This window comes from Cordyceps javanica, chromosome 3 (genome assembly GCF_051103115.1).
Source record: "Cordyceps javanica chromosome 3, complete sequence".
Classification (NCBI taxonomy): domain Eukaryota; kingdom Fungi; phylum Ascomycota; class Sordariomycetes; order Hypocreales; family Cordycipitaceae; genus Cordyceps; species Cordyceps javanica.
This window is the reverse complement of record NC_139297.1, coordinates 913,783-932,116: the sequence shown is the minus strand read 5'-3', so window position 1 is coordinate 932,116 and position 18,334 is coordinate 913,783. Positions and strand designations below refer to the sequence as shown.

The window sequence follows — 18,334 nt, the reverse complement described above, 5'->3', positions numbered from 1 at the left end:
CCAAGCAACATCCATGCTCTGGACGCCCTGTATACATGCATTGGAGTTTTGGGCGGTTTCTGGTCCGCAATGTTGGCAGCTGGTAGCACCTTATTAGTACATAGCTAGTCCTTGCATGCATAATAAGAGCGTGGAGCGTCGTGGCTTGGCCAGACCTTTTGCGCCATGATTAGTTTACGACCGATTGATGACGACTGGTGGGCTGAGTTATTGAAGAAAAGAAGAAGGAGAAGAAGAAGATGAAAAAAAAGGAAATATTGTGTACGTCGCAAAAAGAGACAAAAAAAGACTCGACTGCGCAAATCGCGTGCTGTCGAAAGGATACAAGTCTCCATATATCAAGTGCGGGCTTGTTGAGACGTCAGCACGCGAGATCAAGCAAATGCATTTACGAATCACACGGAAAGCATATGACACATTGCCAATTTTGAACAAGGGCCAATCCATTGTTTGCAAAGGTTTGGGTAATCAAACTGTCGAGCAATAGTATAATACAGTAACAAGCGCGGGTGGTGGCGGTGGCAGGAATTCATCCATCCACGACCATCCATGGCCCCCTCTGACAGAGGTCCAATGCATTAGGCTCATGCTGGGATCCCTGTCGACCCCCCGTCTCGGCCGTCGAGCATCATCAGCAGCAGCGCAGCAGTGGTGGAGGAGAAGAGGAGAGTTTTTTTTTTCTTTCCACAGATTGAAGCAAAAATTTTCTCAGCCCTTGTGCGAGTTGCAGCGCCCAAGTGGATTTGACGAATGTGTTGCATGATGGGATAGGCACAGGGGGAGGGGGGGGGGGCCCTGTTTGCCTGTCTGAAGAATGAGACTTTTGGGTGTCGAGAGAGAGATTTACAGAAGCTGGCGGCCGAGCGGGAAGGGGAAGAGTGAAAAAAAAAGGGGGGGACCAAGGACGAGTCTGCGACACATGCGTGAGAAAGTGGAAAGAAGAAGCATTGATGCCCAACGAGAAGCAGATGATGCACGGCATAGACGCCTCTGGATGGAGACTTGGCGGGCGCAGGTACGGAGAAGGAGAGGGGAGGGGTGTGCAAGGTTTTGTCATATTATTAGAGGAGCGGCGGCTATATTCCAGGAAACGAGTTGGCCAGGAAGAAGAGAGGACCTGAAGATTGATGCAATTTTCGTTGTGCTTTTTTTGTTCTCTTCATATTTTTCATTTCTTGCACTGACAAGGCAGCCAGAGAGGTTGACGGTGAGAGCGTTTTGCTACTTGGTACTTGCCTGGCCAGGGTATTACTTACAGATTGCCGAGTCAATACCGTAGTTATTATCCCTGGGCAGAGGCCGACCCATACCCATTTTACTGAGCAGTGAGGAGCATTATTAGCACCCGAGTGAGGGGGACTTTTCGGGGGGCACATTTGATGGGGGTGGAAGCCCGGCCGGGCGATTCGCATACTTGTTATAAGAGGGCCGGGGAGGTGCCGGATACGCGAGACGGAGAGAAGAGGACGACAGTTTCATATGGATATAAATATAGATAAATAGATAAATATACGTTTATTCATGTGCGTGTCTGTATTTCTTGAACAGAGAAACAGCGACAAGAAACGAATATCCTTCTTCCTGTTCTTTTTCTTGTTCCTTGAATTTTCCCTTTTCGGCCACACTTTTTTTTCCCCCCTTCCTTTTTTGTTTTGTTTTTGTTGATACTTGCTACATTGGGAGGAAAGCAACAAAAGCAGAAAACGAGCCAGCAAAGTCAGTCAAAGCTGCAAACTGTCTCACATGGCTGCACCTGTCCCATCCCATCCCATCGGGGAATCCAGACCGTCGGGCCCGGGCAGCAGCCACACACGCACACGCGGCGCGAGGGAAGGGAAGGGAAAAAAAAAAAAAGGAATAAAACTCTGAAATGAGCGGCAGCAAAAAAAAAAAAAGAAAGAAAAAAAGTCTTTTGCTGAAATTGGGAGACGGTGCGTTTGGACAGGACAAAACTGGGTTGGATCTGACTGGACTGGACTTGACCTGTGTAGTTTTGACGGCAAACCTTCTCTCTCACTTCTCTGGAGAACCTGACATTCGCTTTTGCAGAGAGATTGCTTCGTTACTGTGACTATTACTGTCAAGGCAAGTCAAGTCAGGCCACCAAAACCAGATCTCGTTCGAGGTGTGTCTTGCCTGCGTGGGTGTCTGTAGTTATTACAGTGCAATAGCACATGGCTTTGCTGTAACTGACCTGACCTGTCCCGCGCATTACCTACTAAGGTACCTACAGTACCTACCAAGGTAGTACCTTGGTAGCTTTCTTTGCTTCAGTTATAGCGCATTGCTGGTGGTGCTATAGCGGAACGTGCCCTATACGAGCCCGCCTTTAACAGCCTCCTGTTAGCAATGCTAACCCCTAACAGCTTTCTAACAGGCCAAATTCAAATTTCCGAAAAAAAAAAAAAAGCCCCCCTCCCATCTCACTCCCCTCCCTTCCCTAAAAACGCCTCGTCAGCAGTCTTTCAAGAACCCCTTATAGGTAAGGTAGGTACTCTGTATTAATTAGTACGGATTATCAGTACCGTACCTTGGTTCCCTGAACCTGATAATAAGCGCACCCGCTGGGCTGATTCAACCCCCCCCCCCCTTGTTGTCTACCCTGGCCGTCTCTCTTTGCCTGCCTGGCTCATCATCCTTCATCACCGCCTGGCCAGCCAGCCTCTCCGCTTCTCTTCTTCTTCTTCTTCTTCTTCTTCTTCTTTCTCTTTCCTTTTTTTTTTACCGGGATATTGTCCTCGAATTTAGCCTCGCTCACCGGCTTTAACCCCCCCTCCTTTCTCATCTCCCCTTCCTCCCCTCCCTCGCCAAAGCTATTTTTGGGAGGCATAAATAAAACAGCAGACAAACAGACAGACTCGTCTTGTTTCCTCGACACACGGCTCTCGTCATCACACCTTCTGACGGAGTACTTTGATTTCTTATATCCCCCCTTGCGGCTCTAGTGGCTTTGTCCGAATTCGATTCCCAGTTCAGCCCTCTCCAAGGCGCACTGCACTTGCACCGCACCGCATAACTATATCCACCACCACGACTGTTCGAGGCCGTCTCATCTCGTCTTGTCCGTCCGCCACATTCACCACCCGCCACCACCACACTCCTCATCATCACAGCCTCTTCCTAGACGGCACTAGATCGTCAACAAGGCCCTATCTTACCTAGGCCCGGCCCTTTCTCGAATCGCGGCCCATCACCAGGCTGATTTGTCCCTCGAGCCATCCCCAGCTCTCAGCCAGGTGCCAAACCTCTCCCTCCTCCTTTTCCTCCTTCTCTCTCTTCTCTCTTGTCATTAGCAAACCAGGATTCGCTCCTCACAAAACAACCACGCCCGCGAGCACACACATCATCATCCATTACCCCGGGCACCTTTTTTTTTTCCAAACCGTTTTTTCCCTCTTCACCACGCAAACCCCAAAAGAAAGCAGCAAGCCGTCGCTTCTTCGCTGCTCTTCATCCCTTCCCCCTTGACTCTTCCCCGACTATCATGACCACCGTCACAAACCGCATCCTCGCTTCTTCTCCGCTCTGGCGGTTCATACTCTGGACCTGGACCCCTTGACTCCTTGACTCTTTAACGCCCCCGCGACTCCCTGACTCGATCGCGACTTTCAAACTTGCCTTGACCTTGCCCTCCCGTACCGCTATTGTGCGCTCTCGCTGCCTGCTGCCTACTGCCTGCTGCCTGCTGCCCCTCTCTGGCGCATGCGCATGCATTGGACCATAAGGTAGACGGACGACCCGAGGCCAATCACCACATTCTCTTGACCCAGGCACTCCAGCCTGCCAAACACGATACGTTATTTTCCTCAAGGCGCTCTGCATTACAGTTGCCAGCACACAAAACCCTCCCCGGTGGCCCCTGTCGGTAGCGACCTTGTCAGTCTTGCTCCGATTAAATTGCTTGTTGTTGTGCAGCTGCGACTGCTACTGTTACTGTTGCGTCTGCGTCTGCTGCCGCCGCCGCCCGCCGCTGCTGGTGCTGGTACAGGTGTGACTCTTACCATCATCTTACCACCTCGGTACCGCACATAACACATACATACGCACAAATACACACTCACACGCCTGTCGTGAGTGACGACACGCAGATCGAGTTTACGATACAACAGCATATCAACATACGTTTTTTTTATAGATTTAAATTGTCGAGTATTGCTTCAATACTTTGTTATTTGCACTCGTTTTTATTACGTTGCAAATTTTATCCGATCCCTACCGTCGAGAGAGCCGGCCAATCTCACCACCCTCACCATGCCCGCTTCCAAAGGCGGTCGGCGACAGCCCAGAATGCCTAACCTCAATTTGAGCCGCCAGCAGCTTCGTCAGAGCAAATCTCAGGCTGACCCAACCTCCCCTCCCCATACGCCCACTAAATCACCACATAAAGCTCGCAAGACCCAGCCCGTCTTTGGCCAAGCTTCTCGCCCCGGTCCCGCGCATCCTCGCATCCAACCCGTCGGCAACGGCCACCAATTCAGCTACCAACCCTTTATTGGCCCAGAGCAGCTCAGTCCTCGCTCGCCCTCCTTATCAGAAGCCGCGAATGATTCTGATGAGGACGAGTCTTCGTCCGGAGAAGCACAACATCGACCCGACCCTATCAAAGCCCCATCGCCACTAGTTGCGTCTGATGCCCAATCCTCATCTGAGGAGCAGTCTGACTCGGATGAAACGTCCGAGGGCGACGACGACTCGGATGCCGATGACGACTCGGATGAAGAAGATGACGATGAAGAGGAGATGGAAGACCAAATAGAAGCTCCTCAGCTGGGAACCGATGCTAGAAAGCCACCAAGCCCTCCAACCGGAAAAGCAGTATATATGGAGGATGATGACGACGAGGAAGATGACGAGGAAGATGACGAGGAAGGAGAAGAGGAAGAAGAAGAAGATGATGATGACGATGATGACAATGAGGAGGACGACGACGGTGATGATGAATTTGAGGACCGAGATGACGACGACGAGCGAGACGAAGATGGCCCAATCATGGAATCGCCCGTCTATGCTGCCGTGGCCACCACAACAACCACCGTCTGCGACTTTGTCCTCGAAGACATGGATCCCATGGATAGCGACAATGGCCTCTCTGTCCTGGACCCATATGAAATCGAGTCCAACCTCAGCCGGTCGAGCTCCAAGCACAGAGACAACAAGGCACCCAAATTCCAGCACAGAGATCTCCCCATCAGGATGATGCAAGACATGAGAAATCTCCACTGCAGCAACGAAGCCTCGGACGAAGAAGGGGAGCAGGATACGGAGGAGGCCGCCTTTTACAAATGGCAGCAGCAGATGCGTCGCCGCCGACTCAGCATCTCGAGCAGCATCACGGGCAAGCGCACCTTTAGCGAGCGCAGCGAATCGGACGACTCGGACGACGCCGGCCTCGACGTCAACGAAGTTGGCTCCAGCGCCCGTCGCATGAGGAAGCGCATGCACCGCGGGAGCTTGCTCTTCCAGGACCCCCCCGAGCCGCGCATCGACGAGTGTGAGGAGCCCAACTCGAGCGAGGATGAGTACGTCAACACCCAGAACTTTGGCATGGAGCTGCCCTACTGGCCGATTGAGAACTGGGCCAGGGAGATTAACGAAATGGAGGACTCGCAATGAAGAACACGACTACCTGCTTCTGATGAGTCGTGCTGGACGCGGCATGAAGAGGCCAAGGTGTGGCAGCAGCATAAAAAGACGCGCAATGGAGGACATGAATCAAGTGCCCCTTTGACCATTGCTGGAATTGGTGGCATTTGAAAAAAAAAAACAGAAACAGTTTCTTGCAATTTTTCTTCTGCTTCATGGCATAGCTTGGCAATACACATTGGGGCAAGGCTTTCTTCTCTTTTTGTTTTGGCATTTAAAAAAAGTATAGATAGACATGGACCATGGAGTTGCATTTTGGCAACGCGGGTTCTTGCCGGGTGCGGCCGCTTCCCTCGCGGGATGGGCATTGTTTGTTCATGGCCACCAACATTGGTGGCTGCGAGGGCTTGAAGGAGATGTGATGGGACATGGGATATGGGATACGGGATATGATTGATATGAAATGTGATTTTCGGTTTTTCTTGCTTTTTTGTTTTGCGCATTTAGATAGATTATAGACATAGAATGGGTAAGCGTTGCATTCCTACCTTGATGTTGGTGAATCTGTGTACTTGAAGCTTGTAGAACGATTGAGAGTGTGAGGCTGGATGAAACGAGCTTTTTTGTTTCCTTTTTTCAAACAAATAAAGGGAAAAACACACCATACTATAGTATCTAGCCACTGGTGCATAATCTACAACCTCAATATACGTTGATCATTTGTTCATGAGATGCTGCCTTTCTAGCACAAGCCGGCCGCAGCCCGCAGTGGGGAGGGACGCGGGGCCGTAGCGACGCCCCGTGTTTTGATCCCCCCCCGCCAAAAACCGCCGGCCCTTTCAACTTGGCACAGATCCAGTCCTTTTTCTCCAAACAACGGCATCCATTTCACGAAATCACACCATCCACCACTCAAGAAGAGCAAAAAGACGACGACACATGAAGGAGAAAACGAAACCACAGTTCGCTTCAACAACATCTCGCCAACTCTCGCACCTCCTCCCCTTCTGATCCCACGCCCACTTCCCAACGACCCGCGTAGTCACGCGTTTCCCGCGTTATACCAATGTCCTATCTAAGCTCCCACCTGGAGCAAATCAGCTACTCCTGTCAAGGAATCGATTCTCTCCCGTACGCGAACAACCTGTGCTGAATTCTTTTTTCAACTTGAAACGTCTGCAGACAAAAAAAAAAAAAAAAAAAAGAGGCTGACCTTGTCCTTGTCCGGTAGCTTCCCGCCTCCCAAAATCTTCACCAACGCGCTCCTCTCCCACCACGACATCACCTCGCTGATCCGCGACACCGAAGCCCACGAGCGCGCGCTCTTTTCCGTGCCCCCTCCGCCTCCGCCTCCCACCACGCACGCCAAGCGCGCCGCCGCCTCGGGCCCCGACAACGACCACGACGATGGGAGCGGCAGCAACAGACCGGCGGCTAAGCGCCGCCAGACCGTCTTTAACGTGACCTCGACCGGCGACGTGACGACCAGCGATGGCCGGTCCTCGCGCAGAGCAGCAGCAGCAGCATTGATGTCGTCAACTTCATCAGCGCAGAAGCAGCAGCAGCAGCCGCCGCCGCGCAAGCACACGGCCGTGGCGGCGGTGCTGGGCGGTGCCATGCACGAGCAGCTGAGGCGGGCCGAGATCAACGACCGCGGCGGCAGGGCCGGCGGCGGGGCCGGCGGCGACGTCGACGTCGAGGTGCTGCTGCGCGGCGCCGAGACGCTCTGCGGGGTGTACGAGCCGCCCGGGGCGCGGGACCGCATCGCCTCGCTGCGCGCAAAGTACAGAAACGGCAGGGACACGGCCCGGTACTACGAGGGCAAGGTCGCGGAGCAGGCGGCGGAGCTGGCGAGCTTGAGCAGCAGAAGTAATAACCGGTGGATGCAGGACGAAGACGAAGAGGAGGACGAGGAGGAGGAAGAGGAAGAGCAGGATGGGGATGGGGAGACGTGGACGGAAGAGGACCTGAAGAGGGAGGAGCAGGAGGCGAGGGAGATGGAGGCCAAGAAGAGGGAGCTGCAGGCGAGATTGCGGGCGATGGAAAAGGACCTCGGCGGGCTGAGGAGCATGTAGTGCCCCCCCCCTCCCCCGCGCGCGCGCGCGTTGGACGAGATAAATGATACCCCCGTAACATATGGATTCCATGAGAGATAACATTCGTGCGATGATCATTATCTGATGAGAGATTACTGGTCATGGCACTCTGTCTAATTGGAGATTGTGTTGTTGTGATACTCTGGCTGATGAGGAGATTGTATTATCTGTTACTAACAATTTCTTGTATAATATTAGAGCGATACAGCCCGAGCTCCGCGAAGAGGGTCTCGACGTTGTTTAAAAAAAAAGAAAAAAAAAAAGAAGGAAAAGAAGAGGCAAAAAAAAAAAAAAAGCCAGTTCTCTTTTCCATACCTTCCTCTCTGTTGACTCGCAGCAGCAGCAGACATCATGACGCAGCATGATCTCCAGCGCAGCACGGCCCCGACCTCGATACATGCGCGACCATCACCGTCGGCGCGGCACCGGCGATGCGGAGTCGAGCAGCAGCGAGCGTACGTGCAGCTGTAGGCAGTCGTCGTCGTCATCGTCGTCGTCGCCGCCGCCGCCGCCGCCGCCGCCGCCGCCGTCCGGGTGGTGGAGCCGGTTCATGCGCCGCTCCGCCTCCTCGCGCCGCCGGCGCGCCTCCCGGGTCGCAAACTCCCGGTCGCGACGCTCCTCCCGGGCCGCGAACTCCCTTTCGCGGCGCTCCCGGGCGGCCTCGAGCTCCTCGGCCGCAGGGGGGTACTGCACGACGCGGTCCCAGTCCTCGAGGCGCGCAAACGGGCTGCGCAGCCACGACCGCAGCTCGTGCAGGAACAGCCGCGCGTGGGCGTCGCCCAGGTGGTCCGCGAGCATGGCGCGCGCGGCGCCCGCGCTGCCCACGGGGTCGACCGACTTGAGCATGGCGATGACGTACTCGAGCAGGAACTCGGCGCGCGGGATCCTCGGCCGGGGCGCTGCCGGGTACGACGTCGACGACGACGGCGGCGGCGGCAGCGATGGCGGGGAGGAAGAAGAATAAGAAGAATAAGGATAAGAATAAGAAAAATGACGAGGAGAAATAGGAAGAGGCGCAGGAGAAGACAAGGATGCCGTAGTCCTCGTAGTGGTCGGGTGGGACAGAAACTCAAAGACTTGCAGCTCCCGACGCATAAACAGGCGCGCGCGGGACACGAGCTCCTCGTCGTGCCGGAACAGGTCCGGCGTCAGTTCCCGGTAGCCCGAGACGGGGTTCGACCCGACGTGCATGGAGAAGCGCGCCTGGGCGTAGACCTGCCGGCGCACGCGCAGGGCCGCCGCCGCCGCCTCCTCCTCCTCCTCGTCGGCGCGGCGGCGACGGCGGCGGCGGCGGCGGGGGGCGCGCTCGGGGTCGTGGCTTGGGGCGTACAGGCGCGGCCACAGCGCCAGGAAGGCGTCGCCGGGCGGCGGGAGCTCCCACACGAGGCGGGGCCCCGGCGGCGAGCCCCCTCCCCCGCGCCCCCGGCCGTCGCCGTACAGCACCCGGACGGCGCGGACCTTGCACAGCGGGCACGTCGGGTTCTGCCGCAGCCAGATCTGCGCGCAGGCGAGGTCGAACAGGCAGTGGCCGCAGGGGACGATCTCGCAGGGCTCGCGCAGGTCCTGGAGGCAGATGACGCACTGGGTATTACGGCTGTCGTCGTCGCCGGCGACGACGACAGCGGCGCCGCCCATACCTTCCTCTTTAACCCCCGCCATGACCTGTTGGTAAAAGTGGGTAATGGGGAGGGGGCAAAAGGTGCAAAAAGCTAGAGAGGAAAGAGAAAGGGGTGGATGGTTCTTTAAAAAAGAAGTATAAGAAAAAGTTTTTTCGGGAGCGACGAGTTAAGGAAACCGAAGCAGTGCGAAAGCTGGCGTTTTGGTAGAGGCTCGGTGGCAATAGCTGCATAGCGTAGGTGGGGTTGGCCCTGTTGATACATTGGAGGCGCGAACAAAGGAGCAACAATGGTGCCACGGAGCAGCCAGTGATGATCTATAGAGTGGACGACTTCGAGTTCAGCGAGATGACTATTTACAAGATGCGCAATGTGAACATTGCTTTCAAAAAAGTCCCCGAGTAGCAAAATTGGGCCACTTGTTCATGCACCGTCACGTTGACTTATGTGTAAGTGCCGTCCGAGTCGCAACATGATTTCCTTTAGGACATTCCAGACTGAATAAACCAATCCTTATGAAGCCTATTTAAGGTTTATATACATAATTCTCCACCATAATGGCTAATCTGAGTGCTACCAAGCTTTGAGTTTGAACCATCGACAAGGCAACTATTCCAAGTAAACTGTACATCTTCCTTGCCTGTTTGGCCGATCACGTGCATCTCAAGATGGATTTGATGGATGCAAGGGCATGTAATGCTTTGGCTACTGTAGTCCGATTTGACCCTCATAGCTTAGCGGTCCTTGTAGTGCTATGAATTCCTATGTAGATGGCCGTCGTACTACCTCCGCCACGGAGAGCAGGACGCACAGGCGAAACAGCAGCCATGGCGATCACTATGCACCGTAGTACCCTGGCCCGGAATTCACGATAAGGCCGACCTATGGCAGCCAATAACACAAAGGACTGAAGAGCGCTGCCCGGCTGTCGTTTGCTGAGCTATAACAAAGGCCGCAACGCAAGGAGTCACGACGCAAACCGGGGACAGTGGGAGGGAGAGCATCATTGTTTTAACGTAACAACGGAAAGAGCACAGCTGGAAGCCGAGCAAAAAAAAAAAAAATTTGTGGTAAGAACTGCCGGCGAAATCCATGCCAACGTCAACCAGGCATGTCCTGCGTGCTTCCATCCATTCCGGCGAGAAAAAGCTCGAGCGCAAACGAGTCGGAATACTCGTCCAGAATCAAATCTCCCGTGTGCAAGACCTCACCATGATGCTCAGAGAGCTCGTACGCTGTCTTCTGAGAAGTTTCGTTGCCGTCGTCGAGCACTCCATCCCAGGATGTGGTGGCGTCTGCCGGAGGGGCTAGAGGTGGCGGCCGCAGCGAGAAACCCTCGGCGGTGCCTGGTCGCTGAGCGGCGGCTGCGGCGGCAGCTGCGGCGGCGGCGGCGCCGTCCTTGAGCAGTGATGCCTTTTGCCTAAACAGCCGCAAGAGGTTCTCCGCAAACTGCCAGTGGCGAGCCAGGCAGCCGAGCGCGTCCATGAGCGCGTCGAACATGCTCTGGGCGCGGGCGGCCAGCATGGGGCTCGGCGAACCCAGCTCGTTGGACACGTGGATGAGCGCGGTAAAGGCCGCGTGGACGCCGTAGAGCCAGAGCCCCGAGGGGTCGCCGTCGTGGCACAGCGCCTCGAGGATCGCGGCCATCGAGGCCGTCGCGCCGGCGCACAGGGCCGGATCCGCGCACGCCGCCGACACGACGTCCGCGGCGGCCAGGGCGGCGGGGGGCCGGTGCAGCAGCAGCACAAAGTTGTTGTACGTCAGGTGCAGCGTCGCCGTCCACGGCGTGAGGCGCGCCACCGAGAGCCTGAGCGACGCCGGCAGGCGGACGACAAAGTCGGCCAGCGCCTCGTCGGCCCTGCGCGAGGCCGCGATGCGCTCCTGCGCCGAGGACCGGAGCGCCCACCGCGTCCTCATGACCTCGGCGAAGATGGCGCAGAGCTTGGCGTGGTGCACGGCAAAGTCCACCTGGGCGTTTGGGATGCCTTGAAAGTGCGCCGGCTCAAGTTCAGGGACATCGGACTCGGCTAGGTTTCTTGCATGGGGGGCGCCTACTCGTCAGCAAAAAAAAAAGGGAGGGGGAAAAAGAGCGCGTTTTGAACGCCACGTACAGTATCTGCGGCCGGCCGTACGCGGCGGACACGACCGTGTCGAACTGGAAGAGGATCCACCAGAGCCGCGTCCACAGCCTCTTGTGGACGGGCAGCATCTTGCAGTGCGTCACGTCGCGGTGCATGCCGTGGCCGATGGCGATGCGGATGGCGAAGCCGATCCAGTGCCAGGCGTTGGCGACAATCTCCTCGTGGCCGTCCGAGTACCACGTCAGCAGCAGCGCGACCTGGACGTACATGGTGCGGTCCTGCTCGTAGCGGCAGTCGACGAGCGTCTTTGCGCGCCGGAAAAAGGTGGCCTGCAGCGGCGCGACGGACCGGTCGCCGCGCGCCGCGACGACGTGCGCGCCGACGAGCAGCGCGGCGTTGAGCAGCGGCAGCGGCAGCGGGAACCGCGCGTCCTCGCCGCGGTGCTGCGCCATGAAGTGCTCCTCGTCGACGACGGGCCAGCCCGCGTTGACGTGCGCAAAGTACGCCCGCAGCAGCCGCGCCTCGAGCGCCGCCGGGCACCGCTCGAGGGCCTCGCGCGGCACGCGCTGCAGCTCGTGCACCGTGTGCCGCCGGTGGAACTGCCGGCTGGCCACGTGAAAGACGCCGCCTCGGCCCGGCGGCGACGACGACGGCGGCGGCGGCCCCCCGACCTGCCGCACAATGTAGCTAAAGTTGGACACATCGCTGCCGATGAAGCACATGCGCCCGAGCTGCCCGACAACGGCTTGCCTCAGGTCCTGCCGGTAGACGAGGTCGACCAGGTTGCCCGTCTCCTGCTCCTCGTCCTGGGTGGGCGCAATGGCGAGGTTGATGCCGCCATGATTCGCACGGGCGCGCGCCGACCTGGTCTTCTTCTTCTGGTACACCTGGCAGTCCGGCTGGCCGTGGCTGCGGCAGTTGCTGCAAGGAACTCCTTGGTCGACTATATCGCAGCGCACCTTTCTGTAGTGGCAGTGCACGCACGCTCGGCCGTCTGTTTGGTGTTAGATGTGTGTGCACTGTATACCGTAATGGAGCAAAGGGAGGAACATAGGGATCGGGGAACTCCATACTTGTGGTTCTCCTCTGGGCCACATTTTGTCTCCGGTTTGTCTCCGGACGCCTTTCCGCTGACATGGATTGTGATTCTGAAGAATCTAGATTTCCAGACCGAGGGAGGACAGTGCCGGTTGCTGGAGTACAATTGACAACGGCAATTGGATCTCGGCGTCTGTTCGGTAATTGCGGGTCCCTTCCGGTACCGGCGCTTCGGCGATTCTGGCCAATCACGGCGATTCTCTGCGCTGCATTGAAGTATCCATCTTGTTATGTCCAGGATATATGTTCACCGATCAAATAATCAAAATTTGCGTATTTAAAGATGTGCTGGCCCGAGTTCCTGGTAGCTGTTTTCCTTCATCACGACCAACATGAAGGCAATGACAAATGTGCAAAGCGTGCAAGTGAGAAATGAAGATGCCGCCGCTGCCGAGACCAACACGGCAGTGATAATCAATCTAACCAGTCTATCATGGGTCAGTTGAAAATGTTGCAAGATCCGAATCAACATACTAATACATGTTTCAGCCCAGAAAATTCCACATCATCGCTGCCGGCGCCCTATGCACCTTCAACTGCAATCTCGGCTCATCCATACCATCCGGCGCGCTCGATGCCATATCTGAACAATTTTCCGTCACAAACCGAGTGCAACTGACCCTCCTCAACTCTTTATACATGTGTGGCTACGTTGTTGGCCCGCTGCTGTTTGGCCCGCTGAGCGAATACATTGGTCGGCGGCCTGTCCTCATCGGCACCTTTCTCGGTTATCTCCTCTTCATGCTTCTCTGCACAGCCTCGCCAACATATCCTGTGCTGCTTCTGTTTAGACTGCTGGGTGGGATCAATGCCGCCGCCCCTACCACCGTGATTGGCGGTCTGTACGCGGACATTTTGGATGACCCCTCCCAGCGAGGCACGGCCCTTGCCGCCTACATGACTGTCACGAGTCTCGGGCCCTGCTTGGCGCCTATTATATCTGGATTCACTTCACAGGCTTCGTGGAGGTGGCCGTTCTGGGCAGCAGCCCTGATTGCGGTTCTCGGGTTGCCAATTGTCCTGACCCTTCCAGAAACATTTGCTCCGGTGCTCAACCGTGAGATTATTCGAGCTCGACTAGACGCGGAGCTAAAACAGGGCGCGTCTGTGGCAGAAGCTGATCCATTCAACCCTCGACGGGTCTTCTTGCGGCCCATAAATCTGATGATTACCGAGCCTATACTGCTTCTCACCTCGCTGTATCTAGCGTTAATCTACGCGATTGCATACTTGATGTATCAAGCCTACCCCATAGTTTTTCAAGGTACGTCATTCGATTTTCTGGTCTTTTGCTTTAAGTAACGACGACAGGTTACTACCGACTATCTCCCGGGAATGCGTCGCTCGCATACATTCCAAGTAAGTCACCCTCGGCATCCACTCACATTATGCTAACAATACGAGTGCTGGCCGGCATCTTACTATCACTACCAATATTCCATGTTTTCAATCGATGGTATGACGTATCTGCCAAAGCAGGAAAGTCATGGGCGCAACAAGAGATCTACCGTCGTCTTCCCATTGCGTGTTTTGCGTCCCCATTGTAAGCTTGGCCCATTCAGCACTATCGTTTATTTCTAACGATTATCAGCATGGTTATTGCATTATTTTGGCTGGGCTGGACGGTCTCGGAAAGCACGTCCCCCATTCTTCCTGCAATGAGCGGCTTGTTCTTTTACACTGGCTATCAGCTGGTGTTTATGGCCATGGTGAACTATTTGACAGACGTTTTCCGCCAAAGCTCAGCTTCTGCGCAGGGAGCTGCGGGAATGACACGATCAATTGGGGCTGTCCTTTTGCCATTGGCCGCCGGCCCTATGTATGGCCGACTGGGAATCCACTGGGCACCATCGCTTCTTGGATTTCTGACCTTGTTGATGGGAATAATTCCTTTCGTTTTCATCAGATACGGTGGAATCTTGCAGCGTAATAGTAAAGCTGCCAATACCGTGTTTATGTCGGGATTTTCGTAACGACATTTTGCTCCGCTGCCAGTCTATATCCAACATGACATGGATCAATCATCTCATTCCTGGCGTTGAATTTCATTAGCCGGGCTATTATGAAGGCTGACAGAGCTTTTATTGAAATTTGTATCATGATTTATATAAAAAGTAAGTAGAGATCTTTAACCGAATTACCAGATATTAATCTACCGAGAAGCTTTTGTGATATGGAGTATGTATAGTGTAGACCCTACTTGGAAAATCACTAAAACCGAGCTTGAAAAGGTTATCCTGGTGAATCTAGGACAGGTTGTCTCGGGCATCGGGCGGCCACCTACGTGACGGAGCGGGAAAGCGAATTAGATAACGAATGCGCAGACAGCGACACGGGGCAATACAAAGGTCTGGTCAGTTGCGGAAGCACTGGGACTTGCAACCCGTCCAATGTCTTATCTTTCAGGCTCTGCGGTTGTACATGGGCTGAGCCCAGACATATTTGCCGTTTGAGGAGACCCAAGACCCAGGACTGCATTGATTCGGAGAAAAAAGCATCCGAGTCGGCTTCTGGTCAGGATCCAAAGTTCACCTTGCTCATAATTGATGGTGATTGTCGCCGCCGGCCGACGCATGGCGACCAATCGGTCATTTCGACAAAGAGGTGATGATCAAAATTTTGGCACAGCCTGATCAGCCAGTGACTTGAATAGTCTTTCAAGACTGGGTGTCTATGGGACTTCGGTAAGGAAAGAAAACTGGACATGGATGGCCACATGCATGTCTCCTGATCGTCACATGGAGCACTTGTGAGTCAAAGAGCGTTATTTTTTCCCCGCTGCTGCGCACACTTGTTGCCATTTTCTTCAAAGCCCCATAGCTCTATCCATACGAGTGTATTGTGGCATCTTTCAATCTTACAGTATTATACCCAGTGAAGCTATTATACCCAGTGAAGCTATTATACCCAGTGAAGCCTATCTTTGCACTTGTCAAGTCTCAAACTTTTGTTGCACGCCATCAGGCTGATCCGGGGTGCATCGTGAGGTTTCGGATGTCGAAGTCAGGCGAGAAGGCTAATAAACCTCCAAAATGATATGTCTCGGCAGCTAGATAACCGCGCCTCGTTCTGCACGGTGATAAGGGAAGGATCTACGAATCAAGCTGCACCAGTAGCAGCCCAAATTACTTGTATAAATCCAGAGCGTCACCCTCCTCACGAGAAAATTTCTCGAAAAAAGTGCATATCTCATGACCAATCTTTGAGCCCAATACCCAGCTCAATATGAAGAAAACTACTTGCTTTGCTGCCGCCGGCTTGGCCTTGCTGCCTGCCGCGCTCGCAACGCCGTCCTGCGCCATCACTGCCTCTGGCGGAGATCCGTCCGCGTCATTCGTAGACGTGGCCATCATTGAGGATTGCTACTATCACTGCATGGCGGACACAGCTTGCCTGTCTTGGGCGTACAGAGCCATCAATCAGACTTGCTGGCTCTACCCCAAGTCCGTTGCCGACACAAGCAAGCAGCCGGACACGAGCTACGTCCGTCACGACAGGGCCTGCCCGACGCCCGGCAAGTTCAAGCCCACGTGCAGGCGTCCCGGGCCCGCCTCCGGCTACTACGACTGGGACACGGTTCAGGGCGGCGAGGAGACATGCAAGTACAACTGCCACAAGTCGCTCCGGTGCCTCGCCTGGCAGTACGACGCGGACATGAGCCAATGCCAGTACTTTGACCGGCCGCTCTCCAAGATTAAAGCCTGCGACAACGGCGGTCAGAGCCATGTACTGAGCGACCGCGACTGCATGTTGTGCGACGTTCCCGCCGACACCGAAGGCTTCTACAACAAGCTCAAGGTATCTAGCGTGCTCGAGTGCCGCAACCTGTGCAAGGCCGATAGCCGGTGCAAATCATGCGAAGTGCGCCTAGGGGACCGTAACTGCTGGCTATACGACAAACCTACGTACCAGATCATTAATGGAGTCCTACCCACGTCCACTTGGATATTCTACGACGTGGACTGTCCGGCCTAGGCATTTTGTCCCGGCTGCAATTTGACAGCGTGAGAGGTCGGCTTCTAGGCCAAGTACAACACCTGAAAACGCCGGCTGCCCCCAGCTGTATCATGTCAACTTTAGGCTAGATAGCATATAATTGCATCGATGTCTATACATAATTATTCGCGCAACCCAAAACACCGCGTGGGATGTGTATTCACTGATGGCAGTCGAGTATTACATACATTGGCATCGCACAACAGCAATGGCGTGGAAATTTATTTAGCTACCTCAATATTTCTGTTTCGTCTTGCTTATAGTTTTTCTTTTCAGCTCATCATGCCTACCAATTCACTCATGGCCAATTACAGTACAAGGACTAGACAGACGATGCCAAGGAGCCCCGCGAAAGACGCGCCAACAACAGAGCCAACATTGCTCAAAGTCGGAGTTCCATTCGCGCCAGTCTGAGTCCCGGATAACGTAGAGCTAGTTCCAGATGGGGCAGCGGTCGTGTTGCTGCCGGGACCGCCACCGGGAAGGCCCCCGCTACCGCCGCCAGGGGGGCCGCCGCCTCCTCCTCCGCCGGGACCGCCCATGCCCGAGTTACTGTTCTCGACGCCTCCGGACTCGTAGACGAACGCGGCCGGGGTCACCTCGCTGGAGTACGTCGTGTTGATGCCAAACGCCAGCCAGGCAAACAGGCCGTCGCTCAGGCCGTCGCCGACGTAGACGTAGTTCATGAAGGGGTCGACGCCGTCGGTGCCGGCCTCCTGCGACAGGATGCTGTCCTTGGAGTTGTCCGTCAGCGACTGCTCGTTGGTGCTGTACGGCGCGATCTCGTCGACGGCGGCGATGAGGTCCTGGTCGAAAAAGGTCTGGCCGACGTGGCTCGCGTAGACCTGGTTGCCGAGCGTCTGGTTCGCGTAGAGCGTGGCGTTGGTGTGCACCATGACGTGGATGTGGGTGGCGCGGCCCGTGTAGTGGCCGGGGAAGACGGACTGGAACTGGGCGACACCGTCCTGGTCGGTCGGCTGGATGCCGCGGAGGGCCTTGTTGTCGAGGTTGGACTCGTCGGAGGAATCGCCGTTGCCGTTGGCGACGACGCCAGAGTACACACCGGTGGCATTGCAGTGCCATATTTCGACGTACACGTCGGGTACGGGCTCGCAGGTATCAACGTCGATGACTTGGTAGTCGAGCGTAATCTCGACACCTGGCTCCGAGTCCGTTACGTCTTTTCGAAGAGATTCTCCTCCGACATCTGCGGTGGGTTAGATTGGTATGCAAGGAGCCGCATCTGGGAAGAACAACGTACAATAGGGACCTTGAGTTACTTCCGGGGTCAGCAGACAGGATCCGTTGCTAGAGAACAGCTCCGAGATGGAGGTGTTTTCCGTGTAGCCCAAGTCGGTGCTGTTGTGAGAGGTGGAAAGATCACTGTCCGCATCTCTGCGCTGGATCCCTCGGGCAAGACGTTTGCTCTCGACAGCGGCTGAGCGTCGAGCAACGTTGCTGGCCTCTACACCTCGGGCTTTGAGCTTGTCTGCGCAATGAGCCAGGCTCGCTCTTCGCACAGATCGTAGAAAGAGCTGACGCTCTGCAATCTCCTCACTCAAATCATGGCCGGGGTGGGCGTCAGCGATGCCAGCGGCGGTAGCGAACAATGCTAAAAGATGAGGAAAATACATTGTATGAGTAATTGCAGTGCTGAAGTTTGTTGGTATTGTATCAAGATAGCTGCAGAGAAGGATCTCGACTTGTCTACTTATATACTGATTCAGTGTCCATCATAACGTGTAATGGCGTCGTCAGCTTTGACCAGGCACAAGGTTCGACAGATACGCGTCACCCGTCACCGACGTACGATGAGAAGCAGATCAAGTGTGCATGCCAAAACACAATCTCGCAAGACGCAGGA

The 18,334-nt window shown here is 55.2% G+C and overlaps 7 protein-coding genes across 7 annotated transcripts; 4 read left to right on the top strand and 3 right to left on the bottom strand.

Annotated features, from left to right (window-relative positions):
* Positions 1-4,251: 4,251 nt before the first annotated feature.
* V2A60_004501 (uncharacterized protein) lies at positions 4,252-5,613 on the top strand (the record flags this gene model as incomplete). Its single annotated transcript, XM_083255820.1, has 1 exon — positions 4,252-5,613. One exon carries the CDS (start codon positions 4,252-4,254, stop codon positions 5,611-5,613), a length of 1,362 nt encoding a protein of 453 aa, XP_083111946.1.
* A 1,036-nt stretch (positions 5,614-6,649) lies between these two features.
* On the top strand, positions 6,650-7,658 carry V2A60_004500 (DASH complex subunit Spc34; the record flags this gene model as incomplete). Its single annotated transcript, XM_083255819.1, has 2 exons — positions 6,650-6,714; positions 6,815-7,658. The coding sequence occupies 2 exons, from the start codon at positions 6,650-6,652 to the stop codon at positions 7,656-7,658; spliced, it is 909 nt and encodes a 302-aa protein (XP_083111945.1).
* A 429-nt stretch (positions 7,659-8,087) lies between these two features.
* On the bottom strand, positions 8,088-9,338 carry V2A60_004499 (uncharacterized protein; the record flags this gene model as incomplete). Its single annotated transcript, XM_083255818.1, has 1 exon — positions 8,088-9,338. One exon carries the CDS (start codon positions 9,336-9,338, stop codon positions 8,088-8,090), a length of 1,251 nt encoding a protein of 416 aa, XP_083111944.1.
* Positions 9,339-10,396: 1,058 nt separating this feature from the next.
* On the bottom strand, positions 10,397-12,447 carry V2A60_004498 (uncharacterized protein; the record flags this gene model as incomplete). The annotated part of the gene is made up of 3 exons (XM_083255817.1): positions 10,397-11,330; positions 11,407-12,339; positions 12,404-12,447. 3 exons carry the CDS (start codon positions 12,445-12,447, stop codon positions 10,397-10,399), a joined length of 1,911 nt encoding a protein of 636 aa, XP_083111943.1.
* Positions 12,448-12,806: 359 nt separating this feature from the next.
* V2A60_004497 (major facilitator superfamily domain-containing protein) lies at positions 12,807-14,021 on the top strand (the record flags this gene model as incomplete). Its single annotated transcript, XM_083255816.1, has 4 exons — positions 12,807-12,911; positions 12,964-13,738; positions 13,786-13,833; positions 13,879-14,021. The coding sequence occupies 4 exons, from the start codon at positions 12,807-12,809 to the stop codon at positions 14,019-14,021; spliced, it is 1,071 nt and encodes a 356-aa protein (XP_083111942.1).
* Positions 14,022-15,699: 1,678 nt separating this feature from the next.
* On the top strand, positions 15,700-16,449 carry V2A60_004496 (uncharacterized protein; the record flags this gene model as incomplete). Its single annotated transcript, XM_083255815.1, has 1 exon — positions 15,700-16,449. The coding sequence occupies one exon, from the start codon at positions 15,700-15,702 to the stop codon at positions 16,447-16,449; it is 750 nt and encodes a 249-aa protein (XP_083111941.1).
* Positions 16,450-16,778: 329 nt separating this feature from the next.
* V2A60_004495 (Intradiol ring-cleavage dioxygenase) lies at positions 16,779-18,104 on the bottom strand (the record flags this gene model as incomplete). The annotated part of the gene is made up of 2 exons (XM_083255814.1): positions 16,779-17,677; positions 17,732-18,104. 2 exons carry the CDS (start codon positions 18,102-18,104, stop codon positions 16,779-16,781), a joined length of 1,272 nt encoding a protein of 423 aa, XP_083111940.1.
* Positions 18,105-18,334: the final 230 nt, after the last annotated feature.